This window comes from Solanum dulcamara, chromosome 1, assembly GCF_947179165.1.
Source record: "Solanum dulcamara chromosome 1, daSolDulc1.2, whole genome shotgun sequence".
In the NCBI taxonomy this organism is placed as follows: Eukaryota; Viridiplantae; Streptophyta; class Magnoliopsida; order Solanales; family Solanaceae; genus Solanum; species Solanum dulcamara.
Genome location: NC_077237.1, coordinates 2,428,907 through 2,456,059, shown reverse-complemented (window position 1 = coordinate 2,456,059; position 27,153 = coordinate 2,428,907). Strand labels below are relative to the sequence as shown.

At 35.8% G+C, this 27,153-nt stretch overlaps 1 protein-coding gene across 1 annotated transcript; it reads right to left on the bottom strand.

The window, feature by feature from the left end:
- Positions 1 to 323: 323 nt before the first annotated feature.
- On the bottom strand, positions 324 to 23,937 carry LOC129897280 (uncharacterized). The gene is made up of 10 exons (XM_055973024.1): positions 23,773 to 23,937; positions 23,447 to 23,640; positions 22,078 to 22,129; positions 20,802 to 21,223; positions 20,589 to 20,637; positions 20,402 to 20,527; positions 5,545 to 5,652; positions 5,340 to 5,431; positions 5,102 to 5,255; positions 324 to 757 (listed from the first exon to the last, which is right to left on the bottom strand). The coding sequence occupies exons 2-10, from the start codon at positions 23,626 to 23,628 to the stop codon at positions 500 to 502; spliced, it is 1,443 nt and encodes a 480-aa protein (XP_055828999.1). The 5' UTR covers positions 23,629 to 23,640; positions 23,773 to 23,937; the 3' UTR covers positions 324 to 499.
- Positions 23,938 to 27,153: the final 3,216 nt, after the last annotated feature.

Here is a 27,153-nt window from a genome sequence, read left to right as displayed (position 1 = left end):
CAACATACCCCTAATAATTCAACAAAGTGGGGTTTGGGGTTGGGAAAGTGTACACACACCCTACTCTTACCTTGGAGGTAGAAAGATTATTTCTTATAGACCCTCAGTTCAAGGAAAAAACATTTCAAAACAGTATAGAGAAAGAAATCACGGAAATGAAGAAATCATGATTAAAATACTAAACAACCTGAACAAATTATCCTAAACAATAATCATAACAAGATAAAACGATAATTGAAGTACAAAAAACCACAAATAATAACCACAGGCTGTTTCACAATGCCCATTTGAACTACTGCAAAAAGGTGTTAAGCCTCAATACGTCCTGCAAAAATTATCCTGTTTCATTAAAAAGTATGTAATTGCCTCCTTTTATAAATAAAAACTAAATTTAGACAGCCTGCTTAAAGATAAAGCCAAAAGTATGTACAAGAAAGCATTTTATGCTAGTTTACAGAGGATGGACATTTACAAGATTTTAGATAAATGAAGCTAGGTTTTACTCTAGTTCTAACTTGATTTCAGGGAAATTCTGAGCAACATTGTAGTCCACGGGGTTTTCAACTATGGAACCACCACTGTATCCAGCTACGAGCAACTTCTCAATTTTCGACTTCCACTCCGAGCCATTTTTCTCCGTTTTTCTGTCATGAATAACTCTATCATAATACTTGAGCATCGTTCCCAGACCGGTGTTACGTACCCAACCATATGACATTAATACCTTTGCTTCTCCTTCACTAAGCTCCTTTCCTACCTGTGTGCATACAATGGAAGCATGAAAAAAATTTCAAAGAGATACAAGATTTGACATTGTAAGCAGAAAACAGGTTGGTAAGGTAAATGAATAATTTTGGATGTCGAGAGACCATTTGAAGACATTTCCACTTGTATTGTGAACATTTTTTATAGAGTAAAACACTCGTATAAATGTACATAAAGACTTCCACAATGATTAAGACATGTCTCTATTGAGATTTGAACATTCCGAGAGGATCATAAGACAGGGCAGCCTAGGAATGTAGCAATCAGGGTACAGAAACAAAAAAGGAGATTAACTTAAACATCAAAGAAATTTGCTGTTTAAAGCAATCTGTGTTCAAGTGTTTCCTCAATAGATGGTGGTTTTCAGTCAATCTAGCAGCATATGATCTAAAAACAATGTCCAAGTCAAGCAAGTTTGATCTCATAATATGAGCCAGATCTGGAAAACCAAAAGTTTTTCATATTTGCTTTATATGCCGTTGTAGATCAAATATACTTAAAAAAGTTTAAAACCGCCAACAGACTTGTTACACCTACGATACATACAATAACCACAATAACTACTACTATGCCTCAATTCCAAGCAAATCTTAAAATATGATCTCTCTTCATCTTGCTTCCGATCAACTGGATAATATGTTTTACCATAAACTAAGAGAGAGCCTGACACTTTAGTTTAGGAGTAAAATTTGTCAGATTAAATTTTCATGCAAATCTTCCTATACAACAAACAGCATACCCAGTGAAATCCCACAAGTGGGGTCTGGGGAGGGTGGTATGTACGCAACCTTACCCCCCTACCTTACAAGGGCAGAGAAGTTGTTTCCAATAGACCCTTGGCTCAAGTAAAGCATGACAAAACTAGAAGGAAAAGAGAATACAGCTCAGAATACTAGTAGCACCAACAAATAATATGATAACTGAAGCAAAGGAAACAAATGATAATAAAATAGGAGAAAAAAAATTACCAATACCATTGATAAGGGAAACTAGACAGCGCGACTACCTACTAATCTTCGACCTTCATATATCCTATCTAGGGTAATGCCCTCGGTAAGCTACATGTGTTTTAGGTCTTGTCTAATCACTTCTCCCCAATACTTTTTCGGCCTACCTCTACCTCTCCTTAGACCCACCATAGCCAACCTCTCACATCTCCTCACTGGGTATCTCCTCTTCACATGCCCAAACCATCTGAGTCTCGCTTCCCTCACCTTGTCCATCCACAATCAATGAAAGCCAAAAAGAATCTGAAGAGTGGAAGAACCTGATTTGTTGTCCATGTCATCACAACTAATGTCCACGCACATTTAGAGGTGTTCAATGTGTATTTTTAGCAAGCATAGGTGCTTAATGAAACCTTCTACACCCTTATGGTGAAAAGAAAAAGCTCCTGCAAGATCCCAAAGAAAATCCCGAATTCTTGTCTTTGTTTCCTAACCTAATCAGACCCCTCCCTGACTTTGCTTTCTAAATTTCTTTTTCCTCCTTCCCATTTTCCTTCCATTCATTTCTTCTACTCCCATACTTCCAACAATAACTTCACGATTAGGCAACTCGGCTGCAGTTGATGCTTTTGTACTAAACATGCAAAAGATGGACCTTGTTTCCAAAAAAATTAACTCATTTCATCCTACATTTCACTTTCAAAACCCCTCGCCTATTCAGAGCAATATCCCCCCTTTATCATTCCCATTCTTTCTTCCTTTTCTTAGGTCAACAAGAATTACCCTAAGCAAAAAATCATTTAGAAATAGGTAGCCCAAAGGTTGATCCTTTTCTCAATCAATGAAGAGGATAAATTTCGTAAGAAGGAAGACGGGCAATGAGAGACAGAATTGGCATTGAGCAGAAATATAGGAGAGATCAATCTACTAGCTTCTTCCAACTCTCATTTTAGACAAACTTCACAGAGAAGAATTTATTGTTACAGGATCATCAGCTAGTAACAAATCAGCTCAGACTTCCTTCTTGATTGTTCATCTTCCACCACATTAACCACTATGTAAGTTAGAAAATAGCATCTACTTCAAGTACTCATCATTATCAAACTTCAGCAAATAATAACATCTGTTTCAAGTTAATTAGCTGTCTTATCCCCTCAACATGAAGCCCATCTTCAATTGAAGATTAACTGAAACCAAATAGAAACAAGCACAAGGGTCTCCACAAGAACTCAGGGAGTTTTACTAACATTGACGAGGTGGACATAAATAGATATATATTGATCAAATGCGGACATAAATCAGACTCCTCTAACTATAAGGAGTTGGTTGAGAGATAGCTTATACTATACAAAAACAATATGGTTTGAGTAATTCTAGTAAAAGCAGACAAAGAAAATGGAATGAGATAAAGCAGCTTTATGACGCTCAGCAAGGATTAACATTAGCCAAACCAGTGACTTCACCAGAGGCAAGAAATACTTCGTTCTCAGCTAACGATTTATTTAGTACCTTTAGTTCAATGAGAAAATGGTGCTACCCATAAGGCTATTTCGTACATGGGAAAGAAAGGCGGCGGACAACCGACTGAAAAACTGCGGGGAGCTCTAGAAAAGCAAAGAAAAAGTCCATAATGAAGAATCTCAAAAGGCAACTAAAAAGGGAAAGGAGGGAGCACTAGTGGACACGAGGATGGAACAGGCAAAGCGTGTCATTCATAATGGAAAGAAAAAGACCAGGTTCCACACATATGAGACAGGCAGAAGGTATGGGACGAGCCCTCTGTTAGAGGTGTTCCAGAAATGTCCGTGATCGAGTAAATAGCTCTACGAACGAATGGATCGGGCATCATTTTCTTGAAAAGATATTATATCACCGTGGGAGAGTCGATTCCTGTCAAAAAAGGAATAATTGGAATAGAGGGCTGGTTTTCCCAACACAAAGCAAAAATCAGATTATGAATCGGAGGTATTTCACGGGATAGCCTTTCTAACAAGCTCTTTTTAGTTAAATCGGTCAACCTTTTTAAAAATTCTTTTGAATCTTACCTCATTTTATTATTCCACTTAGAGAAATCTAAATGGACAAATTGTTTACATCTTCAGGTGATACAAGATCTCTGATGGCCGGAAAAACCAGTGAATCCTTATCATCCTAGACTTGTCTAGATTTTCCCATATCTTTATGATCTTACCAATGTAAGGAAGTTCACGTTGTTTGTGCATGTATACAGAGTCATATAGAGCATATTCCACATCATCATAGGTAAAAATTTCATAAAACTGCACCTCCCTTTACCACCAATACGTCTCTTTCTACCCCAGACAAATCCTACTTCCTCAACATTTGCTAGGACAGTCAAAGGTTCTACTTCAACTGCTTTTACCAAAACCATAAGTATCTCCACTCACAGACCTCACTTCCTCTTCCTATCAAGGCCTACCAAACAGATTTAGCCCTTGACGATCCTATTACAACTGCTTACAGTAAGATGATATTTTTTAAGAGTTCCACCAAGATGCTAAATCTTCTTATTACAGGTAAAAAAGTTAGCTAGCTTGACAACTTCAAACACAACCCCTCTCCGTTCTCTCCTCTCTTCTTTTTGGTTAAGTAAAAGCTTATGGTTGTTTTGGTTTTGAATATGGAAGTATGGAACTGTTCCTGTTGACTGTGACTACCTATCTAAAAGTTCAAGCCGTTAGAGATAGAACACCTATGTTTATTATTTTAGGTTTGAAACACGCCCCATCACAAGGAAAGTCTGGGTTTTTTTTTCATATGCCAAGGATGTGGAAATATTTTGTTAATGGTGGCAATAACCTTTTGTCTACTTTAATACCATATTGAAACGCCTCATCTAAAAGCTTAAATTGTTAAGAGATAGAGCACATATAATTATTTATTTATGTTAGTTCTGCAAACAGTTTCAGATTGGAAAAGTTGATAACCAACATTTAATGGTTACAGCTAAAACAAGACAGACTATTTTAGCTAGTAACCAAATTCCAATCATGATAGCGGAAATGATTTAGCATGAATTAAGATCAAATCAACATTAACAAAAAATTTGTGAGGAGCAAATCCAACAATCATCTATGCCCCCAACCCTTTTCACCTAACATCCCAACCAAAAGGGGATGTAGATGAAGGGACGTGAACCAGGATTTCATATTAAAACTCATAAGAAAAAGAAAAAAAGCAAGAGGGACCATTACGGGGTAAAGTTAAAGGCAACTATTCTCACTTCAACTGATGTCAAAGAAAGTTGATAACTCGATTTTCCCTCCCCCAGGGGAAAAAGGGCCACTATAAATTTGGTCAAATCCACATCAGCAACATGAAAATGGAAACATCATAAGAAAAACTAATATTACAACTAAGGTAAATACCGTCAGTGTTCTATTCTCGATTAGGGTGACTCTGCTACAGCTAGTAAGCTTCATAGCAGTTACCAATCGCCTGATTTGCCAATCAATGGGGGAGGAATCCACCAGTTCAAAAAAGTATGTAGCATAGCCATATTCAGGACGCTCCAGCACAATCCTGCATGTATGTAAGTATAAATCTTGATGGATCCTGAAACACTACGAGAACTCTAGAATCAAAACATGGCAGCCAACAACCGACCTGTTATGCCTTTCAAAGACAAAAATAAATGACTGGAGATCTCGGCACCAGCCCCATTCAACAGGCCACTTCCGAAACTGTAGATATCGTGCCTAAAGCATAATTTGAAAAAGAAAAAGGGTAATACATATGAGATAAAAGTGATACAAAGACATATTAAAATGAATATAGACAACTAGAGTTTGCATCAGATTAATGTCTATACCTGCTCAATGAGGGAAAACAGACAAGCTAAACAATAGCTGGCTTTTTCACCTTTTGTACGCTGGAGTGGAGCTAGCTTTAACAAAGACTGCCGTTGGGAGGAAAAAAGCTAAACAACAACACAACACATGACAATAAATGGATCAGTACCCCTCCTAAACAGATATAACCAAAAAATTAATACATGTATTATTATTATTATAAAAGAACGAATAACAATGTTGAACGACCAAAATCACTTTAAAATATTGATCGACTCTTATACCATTTTAGCCTAATTCTACCCTATTTCGATTGATGACTAACTTGGTGAAAAACAAAACATTCACATTGAAAATAGAGTCTAAACAAATTCTACAACTAAATTTTGATTCCCAAACTACAACAATGAACAACAAATCTAGTGTAGTCCCACAAAGTAGGGTCTGGGGGAGGGTAGAATGTACGCAGACCTTACCACTGTTAGCATGTTGGACAGATTCTAATAGTTGTACATATCTATGTAATAGCTCTAAATATTTGTGTCATTATGGTGTCAATTGCTTTCCATTAAATAGAAAAATTCAATTGCTTTCCATTAAATAGAAAGAATCCTAATTTACATGCCTAAAAATCTGCTACTTACATCCTTAAATATCTGCTATTCCTAATTGTAATATCTCTAAAAATATACTACATTAATCCCTGATACCTCCTACACTTGGAAAGCAGTTGACATCATAATTACACAAATATTAGAGCTATTACATAGATATGTACAACTATTAGAATCTATCCAATGTGCTGACAACCTCTACCTCAAAGGAAAAGCGATTGTTTCCAATAGACCCTCGTTCAAGATAAAAACAATCTACAAAAAGAAACACCGGAAATAAAAGAAACAACAGACAGTACTAAACAACAAATAGTAGCAGAACAATACTAAAACTATAATCAAACTACACGAAACAACAGGTAATAATAGAAATCGAAGAACAAGAAACAAGAGTAATACTACGACTTCTAGAATGGACAGCAAGACAATACACTCCTACCTACTAGTATGGACACATTCCTACCTACTACTCTTCTACCCTAATCCGTGTCTTCCACACCTTCCTATCTAAGCTCATGTCCTTGGTAATCTGCAACTATGCCAGGTCCTGTCTAATCACGTCTCTCCAATACTTCTTTGGTCTACTTCTACATCTCCTGATTCCATCCATAGCCAACCTCCCACACCTCCGCATTGGGGCATATGTGCATCTCCTGGTCACATGCCTGGACCATCTCAACATCGCTTCCCACAACTTGTCCCAAACTAATTAATTAAATAATGAAACCTTAACTATTCAATCTAACCGAAAAAACATTGAAATAAAGATGCACTTCTACACCAACTTATCTTATTGCTATGAACACTTTTTAAAAAATTTAAACAATTCTTTACCGTTTTCTTCTAATTTTATTCAATACAGTCAAAATGAGAAACAATAACTTAATAAAATAACCTAATTATGGGTAGTTGACTGTTTGACAAATTTATAAATGAAAAATCTATGGCTATAATTAACTTGTACTAATTGATCATATATACTTGCTATTATCATGTTTATGACCAACAATTAATTTATATTAGATGTAATGGTGTATCTGTGATCATCATACCTTAGGGCTACCTATAATGGTAGTTAAATTGATTTGGTGTAAATATCCGATGTAAAACTTTATCATTATTGACAAACTTTCTTCCTATATATAAATTTTAATAAATGTAATCTATTTCTTCTTCATAAACAATTAGCTGAAGATCTACGTGCCAAGCACGTACATAGAAACTAGTAAGGACATAAGACAGGTGAAGTGGCACTCTCTAAGGCCAAGAATACTATTTATCTTTTGTAGTTTTTTTTGCCTTTTTCCTTAAATTTTTTCCCTTTCACCTAAATATACAGAAGACCAAAAGTCATGACTTAATATACAATCATTACTCTTACAAAAAAATATTGTTGTTCCCCTAATCCCTAAAACATTACAGTTGTTCTTCCTTCAAGAAACACAGTTGTTCCTAGAATTGACATGGTTTCAAAGGCCAGAGAAGTAGGTCTACTGCATAGACTTCCGCCATTAGCAGAAAACTGGTCACTCAAAAGAGCGGGTTTGGAGTTTTGCAAAATTTGGTGACCTAATGACCCCGACCCGTGATCCATTCATACAAAATGGGGAACCCTTCAGGGTGGTCTAGTGGTTTGGACTTGGGACTTCCATGTTGGAGGTCTCAAGTTAGAAACCCCTTGCCAGCGAAAGCAAGGGATTTGCCTTCTGGATCGAGTTCGTCGCACCGGATTTGTCTAGTGCGGGTTACCTCTTCTGTGTGGTTTGCGAGTTATTGCATAGAAGTGGGGGTTTTACCCTGTGCGCACCCGAAGGCTGGCGACTGTAAGTTTCACTTGTCATTAAAAAAATGGGGAAAAAATCCCAGCTTCATGAAATAAACCGAGAAGAAGAAATAAATCGTTGTTGAGAAATTTCTCTGGTTTCTTATCTCTGCAAAAGGAGCAAAGAGTCAAAGCAGAGATAGAGATAAGCTTCTCCACTCCACCTTTAGCATATTTTGGTATGTATGCTTCAGAGATTAATTAGGGTTCTTTCATCAATGTTTTTGTATTGGTCGAAAATCTCTGGTTATTATAATTGGTGTTACTATGTGAATGGCAGTTTGATTTTGTCTGATATATAAATCACATCCAAAAGGGTCCATTAGTAGAAGGAGTGATGTTTGCTGAAATGGGTTTGGATTTGTTTCATTTTTTAATTATAAATGTCTTAGTTTTATGATGTAAGTGTAAATTTTGTGAGTAAGTTGCCCAGAAAACAAAAATCATAAGAAGCTCATTATCAATTAAACATAGAGTACTAAAAAGTTAAAGCTAACTGGTACATGTCTACTAAATGTTTCTAAGTTTTTTCTTTTGCCTTAATCCATGCAAAAGTGCCTCTGTCGGGATCTTCTAAAGGTGGTAGCCAATGAGCATTTCTCAAATGGATAGAATAGATTTGAGAATGTTTCATACATAACCAAAACAAATTGCACAAAATTGATTTTGGTCTAGAAGTCAGAATTTTAAGACTCAAAACATTTGGAAACTCATTATGAGAGTTTTTTGAGACTTCATTTCAATTTTGGCAACTGAAATCACAATACCTAATGTGTGGTTCATGAAGGTATGAGTTTTGTTATCGGAGATGGAGAATAGTAGTGGCAGAGAAATTAAGATGGACCGAGATTGTAGAGGGTGGTGGTGGCTGTCGTGGTGGTGAAATAAAGAAGAAAAAAACATAAGTGGTGAAGGATGAAAATGGTTGTGGCGGAGGATGTAAAGAAGAACACGGGTGTTATGGGTGAGAGGAAGAAAAATTGCCCAATACAGAGTTTCTTCTTTTAAATGTTATTTTCCACGTGTCATATATTAATTTGCTTCTTTGGAGTGTGAGAATCACACGCTTTATTTGTGTGGGAGATTGTCACTTTGTGCTTAATTTGAACACTTTCAATGTTCCTCCTGTGTTCAATAGATAAAATGTCTAAATGAATTTTTTTGACATGTTTAGGGGGCCCTCGATATATTTACCCTAACCTCTAATATCCCACACTTGAAGATATCTTCGTATAGTATTGAAAGATTTAGTTTGGCTCTACCGGAAGGACAAATATGTATCGATTACTTTTCATGATTTGGGAAACAAGCTATTTCGATGGCCATTTGAAATCTGAACTTTAAGTTTCTTGACTATACAACATCCTTTCTTAATGGATTAATATAAACTTTTTTTTCACAATTGATTACTTCAAAATGACGGGGTTAGTTTCCTCACTTATTCTATCAAGATATTGAGTTTAAGTATTTATAATTAATTAAATAGAATTTTTTGTTGAATCTTGAACTTGAAATAAGTTTATGAAAGAGCTTCCCTGTCTCTTGCCGTAGATGATTAATTTTGGTATTTACTTCGAATTCTAATAGGGGGCAATGTTTTCATCAAGATGAAAATTTAGTCTTCTGCAAAGTGTTGTGGCTAATGGAGAAAGAGATTGATGTCGTATTTTTGCTTGGAATTTGTTTCGGTTATAGAAACAGTTACATTAACTCGACTCACATGGTCTTGTTATAGTTTGGTAATTATTTTGGTAAGTTCCATATTACTTTGTCTCAACAAATTTACAAATAAATTCTTTTGATCTCGCTGCTTCCATGCCAAGAAAATAGTTCAAATGGCCCAAATCTTTGATCTCGAATTATGAGGCCAACTATTTTTTAAAATTCTTCATTTCTGACAAGTCATCTCTTGTAAGTATGATATCATCAACATACACTACTCGGATAGTTGTCTTTCCCTCAAGAGAATGTCAAATGAACATGGTATGATTTCTTTTCCCTTGGGCCTTGAGTGTACCCTTGTTATTTTACATAACTGAGTAAACCACTCATTTTCTTCCTTTTTTCATTGTTTTTACGCTATTTTTAGGACACTCTCATTCATCATTATAGCATTCATCTATTCTTGCCATAAGAAAACCATCTCATTATAGTAAATAGTAACACCTCCTCCCTTCCTAGCTTTCCACAATTTAATTGTTGACTCAAAAATCTGAGAGGCATTTTTCACATCAAAATAAGTTTCTCTAACAACCTCCCAAACATCCCAAGCCGAGGGAAGAACCAAATATGGTTTACCTAAGGCAGGTTCTAAGGAGTTTAGTAGCCAAATGATTACCATCGATTTTTTTGATCTCTAGCGTTCATTTTTGGGTCTCTTGGTTCAGGTTTAATCGTTTCTCCAGTTAGGTGACAAGTTTTCCTCAACCATCAATTGTCAAAAGGACAGATTGCGCCCGTTCTAAATAATTCTTGCCATTCAGCATGTGAGAATTAAGTTGAAAAGATAAATGAGAAGAATTGCCGCCTTGATTCATTGTTGTCTTGGTCAGAACTTTGTTAACAGAACTCTCGGCTTCTATAGATGTCGTTGGGTGACGTAGTCGTAAATGTTGTTTGTCATAAGCAACACAAGAATAAAGTTGCTCTGATACCCTAAGTGTTGGTAACAAAATTATACATGAATTCATCTGTAGAGCTACAAACTTATAGTAGAGAGAAACAGACAAACTAGCAATCTGATCCCTTGATTCTAGGTGATTTGAGAAACATGGAATTATTTTATTTGATCTAATTTCCTAAAACAGTTAATAGCATATCAGATCTGATTTTATCAAATCAATTCAGATCTTACAAAATTAGATCTTATCATAGTCAGATATTCACAAATCAACACTCTCAAGAAAGAATTTTTGTTTATCTTTTACCTCATTTTTTTGCAATTTATTCTTTTATTTTAATTTATGTGATACTTTAAATTTTAAAGTTTATAAAGTCACCTCATTAATTCTCTACATAATTACACCTCTTCAAAATACTAATATCAATCCCAATAGTTGCTATTAAGGAATGGGTGAATCTTTACATGAGCATGTTCCTTCTCCTTCCCGTTGTCTTTCTTTCTCTTCTAACTATTCTATTTTTCCTCAACATTAATGTTTCTTCATTTGCCCATTTATATTTATTACATTCTATCTTGATAATTATTACTGTGTAACTAATATATAATGTTGTGGGATACTTTCCAGTTTACTAATTGTTTCTCTAATTAATGTTTGTTCTTTAATTTTCTTATTCATACAGATTAGTTCTCTAGATATTATTATTGAAGTTCAACATTTAAACACTTGCAAATTGTAGTAGTAAGTGAAAATAAAAAATATTACGTGTTGGACTTGAGTTAAAACATAGTGTTTGCGATAGGAATAAAGATTCCATGTTCTATAATGTTTCAGTCAATTCTCCATTCTATTATTTGTTTTCCGGGAAGTAGGATACCTATAAAGGGTCACTGAGACTCCATAAGTATTGTATTTTTTGTTTTCCTTGAGCCGAGGGTCTATAGGAAACAACCCCTCTACCTGTACAAGGTAGGGCTAAGGTCTGTGTACGCTCTACCTTTTCCAGACCACACTTGTGGGATTACACCGGTATGCTGCTTTTGTTGTATTCATTCACGTATACTGATTAGATGGGCTACTTCGTACTTAATCTGAAAATGTTTCTCACAAGTTTTTTTGGTCAATTCTTTTTAATATCGGATGTTAAAAGAACCATAAAAGGTGATAGAATTATGAAAAAATGTATGATTTTTAAAGATTACTCTCATTTATAAAATTATTACACTAAAATGCAATTATACTTTAATTCTTTTAATGATCGCTCGATTATTTTATTTTTGAAACTGGTAACTTCGTATATTCCTCAAAAGACAGTACTAAATCTGTACTGGTCAATATTTACAACATGTACTTCAAATCCTACTATCTTATACTAAATTGAGTCTAGTACATCAATTATGGAGATAGTATCATTTGAGTATAACTGATTACACCAAAAACATACTAGCATAAGACAATTTAGTTTGACTTTTTGCATACTATTCTCTATAATATCAAAAGCTCTGGAGTTCCTTTCCTTCCATACTGCCCACCATTTATTAGCTGGGACAATTGTCCATCTGTCTCTATTCTTGGATTGCTTTCCTGCTTCCTCCCAACTATGGATTGCTTCTGTGATCTTGGGAGGCATGGTCCATGACATACCCTTAAGATTCAGGAATAACCTCCATAGTTAGCCAGTGATCTTGCAATGTAGAAAGAGATGGTTAACTGTCTTAGAAGTTTCCCCACAAAAGAAACATCTAGAACATAATGGCATCCCCCTCCTCTTTAAGTTGTCTTGAGTCAGTACAGCTTCTTTGCTTAACAACCAGACGAAACATGCCACTTTGAGTGGGATTTTTGACTTCCAGATTCCTCTCCATGCCCAGTGACTTTGAGGCGGATTGGTGTAATTCAGCCAGTTGTATGCACAACCCACCTTAAAACTACCCTTCTGATTGCCTTTCCACCACAAAATGTCTTGACCCCCTTCCAGTTTATTAAATTGCCCAATGGTGTTGAAAAAATTGCTCAATGATCGCTCGACTATCGTATTATTATTTGTACTGTTTTGTATTATTTGTTGTTTCTTATACTTTTGTTACTTCTTTTTCTGGACTGTTATAGATTGTTTTTCCTTGAGCCTACGGTCTATCGAAAACAACCTCTACCTTTAAAGTAGGGGTAAGATCTGCGTACATTCTACCCTCTCAAACCCCATTTTATGGGACAACATTGGGTATATTGTTTTTCTTTTAGCAACTGAACGAAACGGGGAAAGATCACTAGTAAAAAAAAAAAGAACCAAAAATGAACCATAAGGGCGTCCTACGACAGTCCGATGCAAAACTTTTCCAAACTAGCCTATTGTAAATAGTATGAAGGGAATACACGGGGTTTCAAGTTGAACCTAGATAGGGAAAAGAAACTGCGGTGATTTTTCCCATTTGCCTAAGCTGAGAGTTACCCGGTACATATATTGGTGGGAGGTAGCAGGTACCTGGTGAAACAGTCGAGGTGCGTGCAAACTGGCTAATAAACCACCATCATAAATCAAAAAGTATGAAGGGAATAGGGAAAAAAAGAAAGTGTGATCCACTCGAAGTTGTAAGAACTTAGAATCCTACAAATGCAAAAACAACACTAACTAGTCCTGCTGCCTTTCAACTTTCACAATACTAATATTCCTTGTCAGAATCCTGTCAATATTCTAGCATATATGTAATATAGTAGGTAGCTTAATTTACTCCTTTTGTAATTAGGTATTGAGTTGTATTGACTTCCTTTTCTTTATAAGGACATGTAAACTTAGCTATTTAAATCCCAATAGTTTGAAGGAATAATAAAGCTGAGTTCTCTCTTATTTTCTCTTCCATTTCACATGGTATCAGAGCTTGGTTAAGCCCAACAACATAGGAAGAGAAAATTTCAACTCAGAAAACTTTACCGGCGATTTTTCTTGGTTGTCCAAACAGCTTTCTACTTTTTTAGGTCTTGTGATCAAACCAACACCACCACAAGAAGCAGAAGACCTCAACAACCAAACCCCAACCAGCGTCGCCCTGAACATATCATCCACGCACCGCCAGACAGTCTGCCAGTTCCAGTGAGATCTACCCATGCACCGGCGTGTGAGCACTTTTCCACCCACCTTCCGGCGAGTTTCATGTTTCAAATACACTCACCTGTTGATTCCGATACTACTAATCCAATTTCCACCTGATTCCGACCACTTTCTGGCAATCAGATCTGATTTTTCAAGCGACTGCTAGCTTTTCCCACTTCTGGCGATCTGCCTTTTCTAGTAGGGTCATCTTGTGATTCCAAGCCAACCTATACCTGCTACACTATTTTCTGACCACTTTCCGGCGAGGTAGTTACTTCTCCGCTGACTAAGCAAGGTCACCCTTATATAGACGATCCACTTTTGGATACTGTGTTCTAACTAGGGAAATTTGGTGTCTTGAAAAAGTAAGAAACAAAATGTGGTTGCTAGATCTAGTGTAGAAGCAGAATATTGGACTATAGCAGTTGCGGCATGTGAACTCATATCGATCAAGCAACTATTGAAGGAGTTGAAATTTGGAGAGATTAAAGAATTGGAACTTGTGTGTGATAGTGAAGTTGCACTTCACATTGCATCAAATCCAAGGTTTCAAAAGAGGACCAAGCACATAAAAGATTGATTGTCATTTTTAAGAGAGAAAGTACTCCTAGCCTCTCAAGAGACATCGTCACAAGGTTTGTGCGGTCAAGTGATCAGCTTGCAAACATATTCCTCAAGTCCCTAGCCAGTCCCCGAACAAATTATATTTGTAGCAAGCTTGGTACATATAATTTGTATGCACCAGCTTGAGTGTATATAGTAGGTAGCCTAATTTACTCCTATTGTAATTAGGTATTGATTTGCATAGATTTCCTTTCCTTTTTTAGGACATGTAAACTCGATTATTTAAACCCCCAATAGCTTGAGGGAATAATTAAAGCCGAGTTCTATCTTATTTGCTCTTCCGTTTCAGAATCCTAAAGTTGCCAAATATTTCAAGCTTACCATCAAGGCTTGATGATCACTTCGACAACTTCGTTAATTGACATAAAGGGCTTCAGTTCACAAAACGAAATAAAAGGTTTACAACTTAAAATCGTTGCTTCACATTAAAAGATATCAAAATGCATTTGATTCTATCTCCATATCTATCGCTTTATCTATCTAAAAACGCACCTCCCTCCATACTCAAACTTAAATTTCACTCGTGCGCTTATTCTACAACAAGGATTGTTGTTATTATCTGGTTCTAACCAGAAACTGCCCCACTTCACCAAGAAGCTGCCAACTACTTCTCTTCCAAGTGTAGCGTCATGATAGCAGATTTCTGCATCCACCGCTTCTCGATTAGGAGACTGTCAAGAACCGAGTCTACACCTTAGCCAAGACACAGTGCTTGGAACTACAATTGAACCCAAGCTAACCCTTGGCATAACATATCTAAGTATATCATATGAAAACTGAAGAGGAAGTTGTAAACTAAAACCATAACTGAAATATATTTCAAGAAAAGGTCTATAACAATTGAATACTAATGTCTGAAATCCTCTAAACTGAATAATACAATTTGCTGGGACAAGGCCCCTAGCTAGCCATAAAACAAGTTTGAAATCAGGATAGAAACAACTAAACTATGTCCCCGAATGAGGACTCGCCAACTGCTGAACTATGAACTACTACTCTCTATCCACGAGCCTGAGAACGATCACTCATTTCTACATCACATGAAAATATAGCACAAAAGAGGTATGCGATCAGTACAGGGAAGGTATTGAGTATGTAGGAACAAAACTAAATAACTGAAATCATATCTATATCATAAGTGGTGAGAGGGACCACAATGAGTTTTTCGATTATATGTAAATATCAACTGAGGAAGAATGTAATGAAAGGCCATAAATAAAAATTTCTGAAAAAAATATATATTTGAGACCTTATTTTCTAAAATCATATTTGCAAGGATGCATATTTGAAAATCATGCTATCTGATATTATGCTATCTAAAATTATGCTATCTGAAATCATATAATGATTATATCAAGTAAATTATATTTAAAAATGGAGTTAAATCTTTTAGGTGGGAGTTTCTCTTAATCGATATATAGCATGTGAGCTCATGATGCACCAATGAATGCCCCAGTTGGGAGGGTGCCCTATACCTTGTCAAGGTATAGAACCTATCTATCTATGTGGATCCACTAATATGAGCCTCTCAGGGCCAAATGATCGACCGACATTGCAGAGAAACATAACCCTATGGTGGCACGTTGTTCTGAAACTGAGGCTATCTAGAACCCTAGCTTGGTGCTTCTTGAGAATTCTTAAACGCCAAAGTTTAGGGAGAGAATAAGAGGGTTTTAATAATGAAAAACTGATTTTTCCAACACTCCTACACGTTTAAGATCATTTAGATAACTCTCCAAAGATTTTTTGAGAAAGGTAACATTAAATTCTATATATCCACGGGTATACTACATCAATGTGTAGTCCCCCTCCAAAAAGTTTTACTTACATCATTCCTAAGATCTCCTAGTTACAGCCAATAACATTAAACATATCTTCGGTATCTCCTATCACTACTTGCTTACACCAAAAGTAGTAAAGCCCTAGGGAGTTTGTCTTTATCTTCTGAATGTTGTTCTGCTTTCCTTCAAAACATCTTTGATTCCTTTCCTTCCAAGTTGTCCACCAAATGCAAGCTGGGACAATCCTCCATCTCTTCTCCTTTTTTCCTGCATTTCCATCCCTGTTCCAGCATTGTAGAACTTCTATAATTCTTCCAGGCTTGGTCCACTTGATCTTCCTCTTGTGTATGAACATCTTCCACAATTGATCTGTCCATTTGCAGTGTAAAAAGAGATGGTTGACTGTCTCCACCTGTTCTTCACATAGACAGCATCTAGAACATAGATTGGATTTCCTCTTGTTCAAGTTCTCATGTGTCAAGACTGCCTCCTTTTGCCAAAAGCCATATGAAATAATTCACCTTGTATTGAATTTTTGTTCTCCAGATCATCCTCCAGGGCCATCCTGCTTGCTGCACCTCAGTAGACCTGAGCTCTCTGTATGCTGATTTTACAGTGAATTCTCCCCTTCTCTCCCCCTTCCATACTAGTCTATCTTCCTCTCCTATCAGATTGGTAGCCATGTTCATAGTGTCATGAAATCTTGCTATGGTTGTCATTTCCCAATCATTTAGGTTCCTTCTCAGAAACAGGTTCCACCCTTATCCTGTCCATAATTCTGCCATTGTTGCTTCTTGTGCTTGGCTCAGACTATGTAGTACAGGAAAAGCATGTTTGAGTGTCTTCTGTCCACGTCAAATGTCATTCCAGAAGGCTACTTTTTTCTCCATTGCCCACCTTACAACTTGTTCTCTCCCAGACCAGTTGCCATAGGTTTCTGATAGATCTCCATACACTACAATTATAAGGGTTGGTCACCTCCTCTGTCGTTTATTTGTCCTCCATGCCATATTTTTCTATTATTACTTCCTTCCATAGAGATACTTCTGGTGAGACAAATTTCCATAGCCATTTCATCATCAAACTCTTATTTTGGGTACTCAACTCTCTGATAGTGAGTCCAGCCCCTCTCTTGATTACTAGCAGTTCCTCCCATTTGACCAAATGGTACTTTTTCTTATCTTCACTGCCCTGCCATAAAAAGTTCCTCCTAATTGCATCCAACCTCTTGGTAACCTTGGTTGGTACTATTAACTAGAGTTAGTCTGCCACCTGAAGATAAGTATTGACACTTCCAGTTTGCAAGCTTCCTTTCACACTTTTCAATTACTCCACTCCATATTTCTTTTGACTTGCTCTTAGCTCCCAAAGGCATTCCCAAGTAGGTTGTTGGTAATTCACCCACTTTCCCTCCTAGTTTGTCAGCTAAGTCTTCAATATTTATCACTGTGTTGACTTGATAGATGAAACTCTCGTTCCAGTTTATGTGCAAACCTGAAACAGCCTTGGAAATATTGAAGATGACCCTCAAAATCAGCAATTGCTCCTCTACTGCATCACAAAATACTAGAGTGTCATCTGCATACTGTAGATGAGTAATCTTTAGGTTATTTCTTGTTTATTCCCCACTTGGAAACCTCTGATCCAGCCCTTGACTTTTGCAGTCTGAAATAGGTTGCTCAGACCTTCCATGGCCAAGATAAAGAGAAAAGGGGACAAAGGGTCTGTATGATGAGAAGAAGCCACATGGGCTTCTGTTGATCAAAATAGAGAATTTCACTGAGCTTATGCACTATCGAATCCACTTTAGCCATTTTGGTCCAAATCCCATCCTTTGCAACATATTCAGCAGAAAGTGCCAATTCAAATGATCATATGCCTTCTGGATATCCAGTTTACATAAGATCCCTGGTTGGTTATCTCTCTGCCTGGAATCAACACATTCATTGGCTATCAATACTGCATCCATGATCTGCCTATTCTTGATAAAAGCCATTTGTTGTCTGTCCACTAGCTTATGTATCACTTTCTTCAGTCTTTAAGCCAATAGTTTTGATATTATCCTGTAGACTCCACCTACTAGACTTATTGGTCTGAAGTCATTTAGTTCCACAACCCTTGTCTTCTTGATATCAAGGCCATAAAAGTAGCATGTATACTCTTCTCAAATGCCCCTTCTTCATAGAAATTTTGAACTGCTGCCACCACTTCTTTTTTGATGACTTCCCAACACTGACTAAAGAAAGCCATGGAGAAGCCATCTGGGCCAAGGGCCTTGTCCGCAGCACAAGCTTTGATTCTTTCTAGGATTTCCTGTGCTTCAAAAGGGGCCAGCAGTTGGTTATTGTCATTATCATCAATCATGGGGCACTCTCTCATCTCTAAGTCAGGCCTCCAGTCCTCAGTTTCAGCATATAACTTTTCTCATAGTACTCTATGATCTCCTTTGTATCTCAGCAAGCTCAGTCACTAACTCATCTCTGACTTTAATCTTATCAATAGTGTTGACTCTTCTGTGTGCATTTGTTGTATTGTGGAAGAAGCTTGTATTCATATCCCCCAGTTTAAGCCAAACTGCCCTAGACCTCTGTCTCCATGTTGTTTCCTCTTTTTTGACTATATCTTAAAACTCAACAGTAAGAGCCAATTTGGAAGCTATCTTCCCTTCCTCCAAAATTCTTTGATCTTGTATTATTTCAAATTTTGCTAACTGATTTAGTACCAACAGTTTTTATTGACTCAGATTGCCTTGGCTGGTCTTGCTCCACTCTTTCAACTTTCCATTCAATGCTCTTAGCTTTGCTACCAGTACATAGTCTGGTTTGCCATGGAAATGAGAAGACTCCCACCAGGTCTTAACTCTATCATTGAAACCATATGTTGTCAGCCACCAATTTTCAAACTTGAAGTATGATTTGGTTGTCCCCAATTCTCCACATTGTAGCATTAATCTGAGACAATTCTCTGCAAAACCGATTGTTTAATGTTCCTAAAATTTGAGTCCCATTCTTCAGAGATCAGGAACCTATCTAGTCTTGCTGTTGTGGAGTGTCTGTCACCTCTTCTCCATGTGAATTCTCCCGCTGCTAAGTCTAAGTCCATTAATTCCATATCTTCAATGAACTCTGATAGTTCTGTCATTGACCTGTTGATTATGTTGCAATTGAACTTCTCAGAAGGGTACCTCACAGTGTTGAAATCCCCACATAGGACCCAAGGGCCCGTGAATAGACCTGTGGCTGCCCCTCGTTCCGACCAAGTTTCTTCCCTTTCTTCTCTATCACTCGGGCCGTAGACACCCGTTAGGTGCCACTTAAGCTCCAAAGATTTTAGGACAAAAATATCCTCATTAAAATCCAAAATCGGCGAAATTTCACGTTTCACCGTAGTCTAGGTGACGGACCATTGTTAGAGTGACGGGCTGTCACTCAAACCGCCGTTCAATGGCCAAATTTTGACCTTATGCTTAAGGGTGATGCCCAATTGTGACGGATCGTCACTTGAGTGACGGGCCGTCACTCAGGCCATCACTCGCTGCTAGACTGGAGTGTCTCTGGTAAATCGATCATAACTTTTTACTCTAGACTCGGATTAACGAACGGTACGTAGCGTTGGAAAGAAGACTCATAGACCTTTAATTTGATAGGTCATGGGTCACCTTACTCTTCATATTCTGAGAGATATAGTCATTTGAAGCTGACACTTACATGAACTCATGCGAATTTGATAGGACAGCTTTGAACTCAACTTAGTGCTAGAGGTTCTGTATGACCCTAATTCGCATCTAATACACTTCTAACACTTAGGAATTGATCTTAACACATATATACATTATAAATCATCGGGTTCAGGCCTATATACATATGAAGAATGGTTCAAACCTTTGCTTAGAAGTTGCGGGGTGTTACAGAGACTCTCAAAATTTTCAAAAATCAAATAGTAGCTTAAACTTCAAGTTATTAACTCATTGAATAACTCCATGATTTTGATATTCCAATTGCAAAAATATCAATCTATATCCTGAACCCACAATGATCAATAATCAACTGCCAATCATAAGCAAGCATGGCAGAGAGTCAATAATGGTAATTTTGACAAGTAAATTATTTGAGAAAGGACAGTCATTGATATGTAAAAATATCACAGCTAAGACACTCAAGAAGGGCCTAATTCCTGAACTAGCCATCAGTAACATTTTTCGGATCATTGAGTGACTAAAATCTATAGCATGCTTCAGCAGGAAACAGGTAATCAGACACTAATGAATATAGGCAGCTTTCCTCCTCAATTAGTGATAAGAAAGATCATGAGCACATGTATGGCATACCTTAGATATAACAGCTTGAAGCTCTGAGAAGTTGTCTTCAGAGGACAAGTCATCAAGAGGCTCATTACTCTCATTTTTCCCATAAAGCTTCATCTCATCAACGCTTACGCCTTTTTCAAGTAATATCTGCAAAGATCGATACTATGAGCCATCTGATTTTTAACATGGCAATTTGATGGGAAAATACCTGCAAGAGTCCAGGAGCATCTTCCTCCATTGCTGCTTGAACTGAATCTCTGCAGTTTGTAGGAAAAAGACATGGATTAAATGTGTACAGTATACGTAAATATATACACATACATGTGAGCATGTGTCTGTTGGGGTTTCGGTGGCCATCCGTAGTAAATGTAGCCATATACAAATTGATATAGAGTATATAGTCAGCAAAAAGAAATTTTACGTGGCAGTTTTCCTTTGTTTCTGTGGTGGGCAAACTTTTAGTGGTTTAGCTGGCGCAGGTGAAATGGTTGCGCAACCAGAGACAGAAGAAGCTATTTCGCTTGAGCACTCTACAACTCTACCTATCTTGAATGAAGGAGCCCTTCTCTTAGAGTACAGCTGCATTCGCTCTGATAACGCCATATTATCCAGTTCGTCTTCAGTAAACTCATAGGTAATTCCAACTCCACTTTTCACCCGAACCATGCTACTATTGGGCAAATTACCCATTTCATTCTTCACAGTAGTTTCAACCATATTGTTACCCACAGGTTCGACCTTGATATATGCAGGGTCCGATAAAGGAGAACTTTCTTTCTTTTTCCCAGCACTTTGAGAAATCTTGTCATCCATGAGTACGCTGGAAAAATTGGAAGGGTTATCCTGCACAACATACAGAAATTGGCATCTTCTTCAGTTGGCTTATTAAAACAGGAAATAGCAAGATATGAACAGGCAGTAACATAACTGGCATTAAATTCCACTTTTCCTTCCTCTTTCTGGAGAATGTTGTCCAACAAAAATGCAGTTTGGTGGGGAAAGATATTGGTAAATAAGTATTTCCGAAACTATTACGAAGACAATTTCCGTAGCTTCTTCTCTCCAGAGCAAACATCCATGAGGGATAAAGAGAAAGGGAAAACTATTAAGCTAATAATGTAATTTTTGTTCAAGGAATGCAGTATTTTAATTGAGCCAAATAATCACATAGGAAAACCGCATAGCAGACTAACATAGTTATGTAAGATATTCTGAAACAAACATAGGATTCGACCTGCTGGATTTGAACCAGCAACCAAGAGGGATGTTCCCCTGCTCTTCCCTGAGCTAAGGTCGAACATACACCAACTTTCATGGCAAAGCTTCAAGGAGAACTGCCTTAGTTGCAAGATGTAAAAACATGATTATGACAGTGGAAAAGAATTTACAGAATGTTACTAATTACTTTTATTGCTTATAAATCTTGTCAAGATGATCCAGCCCAAAATTAGTAGCCCAAGAAGCTAAGAAAAAATATTCTCCGAGTACCTAAAAGTTGTAGCATATTGTTTCCAAACCCATGTCAACGGCGGCTGAGCATAGATAAGTAGCAACAAGATTTAGCACAGCCATAGAGCGCAGATATTTTGATTAAGCATAAGAACTTTGCATTCGCATCTTGAAAATACATATTTCTGGTTGAAGAATCAATTCAGAACACATTTAAATGAAGCTACAATAGGAGTTTCATTTAATACCTGTGAAACACATTGTGCATCTTCCTTTTTCACGACGGTATCAACTCCAGACCTGCACATGTTATCACCAATGTTAAATGCAAAATGTACGCCACTTTTTTCAAAAAAAAAATTTAAGGATTGATAAAGAAATGAATATTGGGTCAAACTCAACCCTAAAAACTAGCTCAAGTGGTGAGTATTGCCCACAACATATAAAGAGATCAAGTCCCCAATCCCTAGGCCGATGTGGGAGACCAACACCCCCACCTGCCAACCGGAGTGTGAACAATATAAATGGGGGCCCAACATCAGTGAAACAAAGAATTGGGATGGGGTTCGACTCTGATACCATGATTAAAAAAGATAGACATTGGCCTAACTCAACCCCAAAAGCTAGCTCAAGAGATGAGGATTGCCCACTCCATATAAAGAGAACAAGTCCCCCGTCGCTTAGCCAATGTAAGAAACTCAACAAGGATGACTAAATAGAAAGACTTTCTGTGGAAAAAATTTTAAAACATTTTCCCAACTAATGAGGGAAAGCAACAAGAGGTACCACCAAGCTATAACAACCAAAGCAATCTTGGCAAAAACAAAAAAATTATCTGCACTAGTGGGAGAATGTGCATATAATTGAGATTTTTTACTTTGGACTAGTTCGGTGACCAAGCAGAATGCACTAGTGGGAGAATGTGCCAACGACTTTGTAAGAGTCTAGGCAGTCCTCATATTTCAAAGTATTTTCTAAAGAAGGTTACTCTACTTCTTTTACTCTTCCTCTAACTTTTTAAAGTTTTTTTTTTCCTTCGTTACTCGACTTACTTCATGTATCCATCAAAATAAATTTCTTTCCTAGAGTCTCCCCATCCCACTTCACTCCTGGCTGGTTAATTATTTGTTCTTCCTACATTGGACAAACCATTCATTTTCTAACCTGCCTTTACCCCCTTTTCTTGTTTTAGTCTGACACTTGAGCAATACAAGAGAAAAGAACAGCTGAATGAGCTTAACATCCAATTGTTAGAAGTAACAAAGAGATGCAGTTAAAATAGTGGAGTAGGCAAAAGCCACGAATTACAAATATTATGTTTAAATTTAATTTCACTTACAAAACTGTGAACATAACAAAATAAAACAGCTACAAAAACTTCCATCTTTTTTTAATCAAAATTCATCTTTTCAATAGTAATAAAAAAAAGAACCTATCTAATTCATCTTTCCAAAAGAAAAGAAAAAAAAGAAACACCTACAGAAAACTTATCTTTTTCATCAAAGTTGCTGCATAAAAAAAAACATCTGACCAAAAATTATCTATTTCATCAAAGTTGCTTTACAAATAGAAAATTCAATGGATAAAAACTTAATTAAACTGAAAAAACAAACTCACTTCAACACTTGTGCAGCTCCTTGAGTAGAACGGCCACTAGAAGAAGCTTTCCCACCACGCTTGCTCTTGCTCGTCATTAATTTCATTCGCTTTCCCGACGGCATCCGATCAATCTCATCCTGTTCTTGTTCTTCCTTCTCCGCCTTAGCGATCGCAGCATTCATTTTTCCGTAAGCATCCATAGCAACTTCTTTCTTTATCAATCAAAAAAACAAAAAATTCGTTGTTTTTCTAGGGTTTCAATGCACAAATGATTTTTCTATGTTTATACAATCAAATTCACAGAAAAAATGTGAAGAATTAGAGTAGAAGAAGAAGAATCGTACCTTTTTGCAGAGCTTTTTTGGATTTTTTTTGTGTGAGAGAGAGATGATGGAGAGAGACAGAATGGATTTTGCAAATATAAATCTATTTGGCGCTATTTTTTTAAGTTGGGCTTAGGTGGGCCGAAAGTTTTGGGCCTTTTGTCATGGGTCGGTATATCGGTCAAATACGTAACTTGTTTCGACAAGAAAAAATTACGTTGTATAGCTGTTTATCCAAAAATAATAGTTAATAAATATATACTTTTTGTATATTATTGTAGGATGTACATGAAATGTATGTTGTTGATATAAAACAGTGTAATTTTGTTTACATGTTTGGTTAACGAATGTAATTATTTTGGTCAATCGGTCAAATATGTAATTTGCCCTGAAAAGAATGGTCTTGGAAAAAATTAAGTTTTATGGGTAGAAGTGAATTTTCTCTCAAAAGTTAGTCCATAACTGGAAAAAAACTTAAGACAGATTTTCCAAATATATGGTCAAACAATTTAAAATATATGGTCAAATAAATATTTAAAGATAGATTTACAAAATCTGATTCAAAATTTATGGTTAAACATTAAAGTTCGTTGTATTTTACACCCTTAATGTATATTTTATTTTGTGATTTGCACCCTAATTTTTTTTCATGACTTGCACCTAACTTTCTCAATTTCTTGCAAGCCAATAAAAACACTCTCTTAATAAATTGTATATGAGGGGAAATAGGAATACAAATAACATAACAAGAAAATAAAAAAATCAAATGAAATTATATTTAAAAAGAGTTTAAACAATTTTTTCTCTCTCATTCCCCTTCAAAATCAAATTATCACACATATAGGTTCATCTAAAATGAGTTAGATAATACTATTGGTGGCACTAAAAAAACAAATGTATATTTTTTTGTATAGTATTGCATAATGTACCTGAAATATATATTTTTATATAAAATAATGTAAATTTCTTGATATGTGTGGCTACTGAATGTAATTATTTTGACCGAGCAATTAAATATGTAACTTGCTTTTATAAGAATGGTCTTGAAGAAAAAATTGTGAGTGAAAATGAATTTTCTCTCAAAAATTAATTCATAACTGGAAAAAAAATAAAGACATATTTTTAAAATCTGATTCAAAATATATGATCAAACAATTCAAAATATATAGTCAAACAAATATTTAAAGATAAATTTATAAAATCTGATTCAAAATTTATGAGCAAACACTAGAGTTTGGTGCATTTTACACCCTTAATATATGTTTTATTTTGTGATTTACATCCCTTTTTTTTCTATGACTTGCGCCATAACTTTTTCAATTTCTTGCAAACTAAAAAAACACTTTTTTAATAAATTACATATGAGGGGAAAAATAGGAATATAAATAACATAAAGAGAGTAAAAACTTAAATGACATTATATTTAAAAAGAGTTGAAACAATTTTTTCTCTTTCGTCCCCCTTTAAAATTAAACTATCACAATATAGGTTCACGTAAAATGAGTCAGATTATACTAATGGTGGCTCTGAAAAAAAAATTATATTTTTTTGGTATATTATTGCATGTACATGAAATATATATATATTTGATATAAAATGATATAGATTTTTAATATGTGTAGCTAATGAATGTAATTATTTTGACCAATAAAATAGTTTTGGAAAAAATATTAAAGTTTTACCCTCGAGTAAAATATATATAAAAAAATATTTTATTATTTTGCAAGAAATTGAAGAGGTTAGAGTGGAAGTCATAAAAAAAAACATAATAGGATGTAAAACATAAAATAAAACACATATGCAACGAATACTCTAAACGCTAGCTTAATAAAATTTTCTCATTGAATAATATTTTTTTAAACCTAAAATGTTTGTGGTTAACTTACGCGATAAGCGGAGGTTAAAAATTTAAGACTATTCATTTAATGGGTCATTAGATATAATTCGTGGCAGAGAAAGTATTACAGTTGCACTGAGAAAAAATAAGTGGGATGGCCACTAGACCGCTTATATCTAGGCATTATTTGAAATGTAATTACAAAATAATAACTCTTTTCACATAAAAAAATAATACTTGAATAAAAAGTACCTTACTTGAAATAATCTTCTACATGTGCAATTTTCTTAATGTTAGAGAACATTATCATATTCGTTTGTACATAATTCTCAATACAGTCTCTTATTTTTTATCTGCTTGTATCATTAATGTATCATTTATTATGCTCATGATAAACATTGGATAGCTAAGTGCGAAACAGAAAACTACTAAAAGGATCTAAGTAGTACATTCACCTCAATATGTGAATGAAACTCAAATATGTGCAGGTGTGGGTGAAGCTACGATGGTCCCATCATGTGGTCACTCAAACACCCTTCACCGAAAAATTACATTGAATATATAGATCAAATATTACTTAATATAAATATATCATATTGAACAACCTTAGACACAATGGAGATTAATACCTCATTTTGATTTAAAATTGGGCCTAATCAGCTCTTGAAGGAAAAATTACTTAATTGAATGTGTTTTAAAAAATATTTACCATTTTTAAACATACTTTTACTTTATTAACATTTTTAACAATTACTAACAATACTTTAATTAAATAAGACATTATATACACTTTTTTATTTGGGAAAAGGAAAAGGGCGTCATTATATCTCTCTTTCTCTTAGGGTTTTTTCTTCATTTTTCTGACTCTCTCTCTTCTCTTAGGACTTCTCTTCATTTTTCTGGCTCTCTCTCTTTCTCTTCTCTTAGGGCTTCTTCATTCTTTCCTTATTCCTTCATCTTTTTGTTTGTTTCAGACGAAATTCGTAGGTTTTAGGTGCACAATTGTAATGGAAGGTCAAAAATCTCCTAGAAGAAGCCCACGAATTCGAATTGTTGATTCAACCGGTGGTGGTGAAGTGAATAGCGGTCCTACTTTTAGTTTGAAAATTTCTGCAAATCAATCTCCAGAAGAAGTTGGTGGTGAGGTTAATCAAAATTTTCAAGCAATGCATGTGAAGAAAAAGGGCGGTAGAAGTAAGAAAAAACCCACTGAGTTGAGTTCTAAATCTAAATCGAAAAGAAAACGAGTTGATATTGCATCGACATCTAAGAAAGTTGTTGACAGTGATGATGATTTTGAGGATTTACCTCCTCAATTTCAATCAAAGAAAGTGAGACCTACAGTTGCTCAGGAGAAGAATCCAAAAACTCAAAATTGATTGTGCAAAAATACGGTTCTGCCGGAGAATCTATATCCGGTATGTCATTCTACCAACACATTATTTAACTGATAGCATTTTCAATTTGTTTATGTGTATTTTCTTAGTTTGTTGTTGTTTCGAACTTGTGTGCTAGACGTTGAAGAAAAAATTGTGTATTTGATACTTCTATTATAGTCTAAATTT